The 5,620-nt window shown below is 29.4% G+C and overlaps 1 protein-coding gene across 4 annotated transcripts; it reads right to left on the bottom strand.

The window, feature by feature from the left end:
* Positions 1 to 594: 594 nt before the first annotated feature.
* On the bottom strand, positions 595 to 4,344 carry SNAP30 (soluble N-ethylmaleimide-sensitive factor adaptor protein 30). 4 transcript variants are annotated; one of them, XM_029271937.2, is made up of 6 exons: positions 4,209 to 4,344; positions 2,840 to 3,271; positions 1,977 to 2,070; positions 1,753 to 1,883; positions 1,526 to 1,623; positions 595 to 841 (listed from the first exon to the last, which is right to left on the bottom strand). In XM_029271937.2, exons 2-6 carry the CDS (start codon positions 3,260 to 3,262, stop codon positions 745 to 747), a joined length of 843 nt encoding a protein of 280 aa, XP_029127770.1. In that variant the 5' UTR covers positions 3,263 to 3,271; positions 4,209 to 4,344; the 3' UTR covers positions 595 to 744. The 4 variants fall into 4 exon arrangements, with proteins under 4 accessions (XP_029127770.1, XP_029127769.1, XP_029127771.1 ...); XM_029271936.2 differs by having other exon boundaries at positions 2,840 to 3,268; XM_029271938.2 differs by having other exon boundaries at positions 2,840 to 3,268; positions 4,122 to 4,220.
* Between the last annotated feature and the right edge of the window lie 1,276 nt (positions 4,345 to 5,620).

The raw sequence follows: 5,620 nt of genomic DNA, 5'->3' as shown, positions 1-5,620 counted from the left end.
TACCAATAGTATTAATGTTTTATTAACGCATAGGTATTTAAACTATCTAGTTAGTGAAATTTATTTTCTATTTTCACTTTTTATTGTTTAAATCTTTTAAAACATGAAACAAAGTGAAAACAAAGTATCATTTTAGTAATTAAAATAAAAACCTTAAACTAAACAACTTCAACCAATAAATCATATTAGTTTAAATGAAACTAAGTTTAAATTTCTTAATTAAGACTTCAAGATCAAGCCTTGTAGATTAAAAAAAATGGTTAAAGGAAGGAACCCTATTAAAAATAGTCGATCAATCAAATTTATTAATAAAAATAATAATCGATAAAATTAAAAGATACATTAGACACTTGGTTTTTCATTGTGCGTTCTTAGTCTTTTTTTTTTTTTTAAAATTAGTTTTAATTTGTTGGACAATTTGCTATAAATTGAATAACTACTACGGCATTATACCTATTTAAAAGCTGTAGCTTTTCCTAACATCTGTTTTCAGTTGAACCATTTTGTTAAACTAGATATGATACATTTGCCTACTCCTTTTTTGTTGTTTCTCTAAGGAACTGTTGGAAGGTAAAAAAAGAACAATTTCAAACAGGAACAAAATCTCTACCACTTTGCCATATGCTTTCGGTAATATACAGTGATGTGGAAAATTTAAAAACAAACAAATGAATCACAAACAATAAATAAATACATACAAATATACAATTGAGCAATAGTTTCAGTCTGTCATATGTCACTTCACTACCCAACTAACTTGCGTGCACGTTGGTTTGCACCTTTGACTCGAGAATTCAGCTCATCCACATCGTCACTAAGATGTTCAAGAGCTTTGTTTTGCCTGCACTTATCATAGTAGATTCAAAATTAGTGAATCAAGTAGTTCTCTCACATAAAACAACTATAAAGATGTCATTTATGACATCCATATCTTTCTTGATAATGACAACTGCTTCAACACTCATAGTATTTTGTTGGATAAAAAAATATGTTCAAAGTCCATCAATTTTTAAGTCAAAATTGATCTTAATTCTTATGGTTAAAAAATGGTAATTTTGATCTTTATGTGTATTTTACAATTGGTGAAATTTTATCTTTCACACTACAATCCTAAGTTCTATAATTATAAGGGAAATTTAGTAAGGAAAATACTAACAACACACTCTTTTAAATATACATCCTCTAATTAATTAAAATTTATTAAAAAAATATAAAATTTGATATTTCATACTTTATTTAATAATAAGTCTCTTTTGATTGAATAAATTCTAACTCTTCTAATTGAATAAATTCTAACCGATATTTAGATTTTAATAGTTTTTAATAAAATTTAACTAATAAAAATAAATACAGGACTAAAATTATATATCATGATAAAATATAAGTTCTAAGATGATAGTTAAACTACTGGTTGCTGTACTCAATGAATAAAACAAGGTAATTCCCAACAATGTGAACAGCCAAACGTGTAACACAAATTCACATTGGTAAGAATATTTATTGAAGCATATAGTAAAGAATTTACCTGTCAAGTTCAGATCCCATACCAATTGCCATACCCTTCAAATCACCCAAGATGTCACTTAGATCTGAGAGTGCATCGTCTTGTTTGGCTTTCTCAACCTGTTTTAGTAACACCATGAAATAATACAATGAAAAATGTTGTTTGAGAAGCCAATACTTAATAAGCATCATAACAAAAAAAAAAAACACACACACACACATGCACACATGCACACACAAAATACTTACATCAACTTTCTGGTAGGCATTGGTTGGTTCATTGGGAGGTGTGGTAGGGGCTGAGCGTCCCTTTGGTAAAGGAGCTAAGCCCAACTTCTCTCGATCTTCCTTATTATGTACATCCTTTTTAGATGGCTTATCTGTTCAGACACCACATTCTTATACCATTGTTTGTTGTCTGGTTCATGGAACCAAAATGTTGAGTTATATAAATGAAGGGTGAGAAAAAATACCTGGTGTAATTATAGGGCCTTGGATTTCCTTGGTCTTCTTTGGCTTCCAGGGTTTGGAGAACATGCCCCCAAGATTGTTTAGGAGTTTTTCACCCTAGTCAAATCATAGCATTACATTTTAATTTTAATTTTCTTTCTACTATTAATCCAATATAGCATGCATGCAGGTTTAAAAGTGATGCAACCAGAATTTGAACCATGATAGATTGTAATCACAAACTGTAAAAAAACATCTATAACCATGATTCAAAACCCTCAAGAAAAGTAACCTATATTCTCTACGTGGAAAACCAAGATTTGTTTAAAATGTTTATTATTAGCACAGGAATATGCCAAAGAATGCGCACAAGGTTGGTTAGTTACAATTTTTAATGTTATTTTTCAATCATAATTAATGCTTTGCCTTAGTAATACGTCTAATAAAAGTTTATCTTAAAATTTAATATTAATTATTGAGACATAATTCTAATTAAAGAAATATGTCAGAAATATTTAAGAACATTAAAACGTTAGTTACTGTTGGAATTAATAAAAATAAATAAATCAGAGAAAACACGATAAGAATGAAGACTATAACTCATACATTTCTGATCAGACTTACGATCTATAAATACAAGAAAAGCATAATAAGAAAAGCTACTCATAAATTTGTAACAACCCACAAGCTATTAATTGTACTATGATAATAACTTGTAACAAACAGTCATGACAGGAGAAATTTCACCATAAACTCTAAAAAAATCCAATAATAGATACTGATTCATATTCTCAATAGCTACCAAAATACTCCTTGTTAGAGATAAATATCACTTGAAACTTAACAAAAAGTTGAAACACAAAAATGAGAAACCAGACACTCATACCCGGCTCAAATCCTTCTCAGTGTCAACAACCATATTGTGGGTTCTGGTTATTTGCTCACCCTGCTGGTTCAACATGTCAAGGGTCCTTGTGGCATCTTCTCTGATGTCCTCAGCAATCCTCAAACAATTGTTAACAGAATTTGTTGTCTCCTCAGCCTTGTACACTGCATAGTTTTCTAGCTCCTGAACACTTTGATTCTCTAACCCCCCAGAGTTACTGAAACCATTCTTGTACCTGTTCTTGTCTTTTGATGCAGTGGAGGGTGGCTTCCTCCCCCAATCATCATCGTCCTCATAAAAATAGTTTCCTGTAGATTTTGGAACTGAGGGGATTGGTTCTGATGTAGTTCTTCTGTCTGCAGTAAGGGTGGTTGTCTTATCCGTTTCAGTTGGAGGTGGTGCTGCTTTCCTAAACCCAAACATTTTCACCTTCTTGCACAAATTAACACCATAAAGAAAAAGGAAATTAAGTAATTTTGATACAAAAGTCTAAAGATGTTTACACAGTTAATTAATTAGAAAATTAGAAATTTCCCTTTTTGTGATAATCCACAATCATATATGACACTGTAAAAGTTTACACTACCATTTTGTTTTATCCATCAGGATTATCACAGCATTAGAAATTGAAAACGAAAATTCTGTATATATTAATCCAACCCTTATCACCAAACCGAACCTATGGTTCAAGTTTTACATTATCATTAGTGTATTCTAATTAGATTCATTAACATGTGGCATTAAATTACATGACTGGAACTTACATTAACATATGGTTGACTAAATATGAGAGGGGTTTAGGAAACCTTAAACACAAAAGGACAGTTACTAAAATAAAAATAAATAAAACCAATCATAGTCTAAATACATGAGGAAATTTTCTCGACAATGGTTACTTGAAGGAAAAAATTAGAGTAAAATTAAAATGGATTATCTCACAGAAGCACAACATAGAGGGTAAGAAAATACAACACTCGAATCCAGGGAAAAAAATGAACCAAGTTAACCTGTTGGTGCATACTATACATGGTAAAATTTATTAACAAAGAAAAAATAACATTGAGAATGAACTCGTGCATCTAAATTTTTAAAATCACTAATTTACTTGCTGAAGGAGGTAATAATCAATGAGACCACACTATGATAAAGTTTCGTGCTTTCATGAACCGAAATGTTCATGTTTCTCTAAAGTAGTTAGACAAAGTAAGACATGCAATTAAAGAAACCCAAAATCGTGGCAGAGACAACAACAGTCAAAACCATCAAGCAGAATGCAACCAACCTTTTACAAAGTTATCTGTGAAATGATTAAACAAAGTAAGACAATGCAATCAAAACCTTATAAAATGCAATAATGTTAGATGGGCACCTAAAGTTTGAGGGCAACAAGGTTGTGGTGTGTGGTACACAAACCCAAATGTGGTGATGGATTTTTGTACAAGCGAGGAACAAGCAATAGAAAAGGAATAAGGGATGGTTGAAACAATACGAGTCTGAGAATTGTGTTCATTTTCGTTGAAAAATAAGAAACATATGGAAGGTACCGCGAGAAACCAGAGACCTATGTCAACCATAAACACCCTTTGACAATTTTAGACCGTTGTCTTGGGAAAATAACTACTTATATATATTATATATAGTATTTTATTTTTTCCATATTAAAAAAATTTATTGGTATTTGCATATATATACATTTTTATTTGGACTATTAGACACTCTCAACCAATCATCTAATGTCATACATGTCGGTAGTAATATTTTCTTTTTTAATAATTATTTAAAAGTTATATATAGAATACATTTTAATTAGTTATAGTGTAAAAATCCTTATTTACTGTTCAAGATTAAACTCTATTCATTTTTAGACCAAGATAAACTCATTTCCATTATAAAAAAACCTTAAATTTATTTTTAACTTTTATAATATTGAAATTGTACAATTTTAATTTCAGAACTTTTATATTGTACACTTGGTCTAACATTATTCTAATTCAACAATGTTGATATAACGTTAGTATGTCATCAAATTTTTAACAAAATTTGTTGACATGACATGTTAGTGGCAAGTTAGCACAACTATGTGTACGTGCATTACATAAAAGTAGGAATCAAAATTACATAATATAATATTTTAAGGATAAAAATCTCACAAACACGATATTTTAAGGACAAAAATCTCACAATCAGGATCCTTAATTTTGGATCAAAATTAATTGTACACTTAATTTTGTCTCAAATTTTATTTTTATTTTCTTTTATTTATTCATTTTGTAAATAATCATATTAAAATTTTAAAATTAAAATAATGTTCATAAACAAACAAATAATGAAAATGTAAAAAAATAAAAGAAAAAAGAAAAAGAAAAAGATTTTTTTTTGCAAAACTAAAAAATAAATAAATAAAAGAAGGAAGGATGTACAACATATTTTTGTTACGTGTGATACCCATTTTTTTGAATTAAAAATATTAAAAAGTTAAAAAAAAAAAAAGTATATATAAAAATGGATTATTCATGAACCTTTATTATTTTTCCTTCCACTCATCATCTCACGCTATTGAACCACAGAGTCAACATCACAGAGCTCCATCATAAAGCATGCAGAAATTTATAAATCAAGTCTCATCAAATCTTGTCATGAGTCTCAAACTAAGAGCACATCTCATATTTAGTATGAGATATTGTTCATGGGGCTAATGATTCACATAGAAAAATATAATGCTTATGGGGTGCTTGTTGTTGGGTGATGGTATATGCAGATAATGTTGATCTTGAATTCGTC

The sequence above is a fragment of the Cajanus cajan genome, chromosome 11, assembly GCF_000230855.2.
Source record: "Cajanus cajan strain Asha chromosome 11, NIPB_CcT2T_4, whole genome shotgun sequence".
NCBI classification, from domain to species: domain Eukaryota; kingdom Viridiplantae; phylum Streptophyta; class Magnoliopsida; order Fabales; family Fabaceae; genus Cajanus; species Cajanus cajan.
The sequence above is the reverse complement of the archived record's forward strand: the minus strand, read 5'-3'. Positions and strand labels throughout refer to the sequence as shown.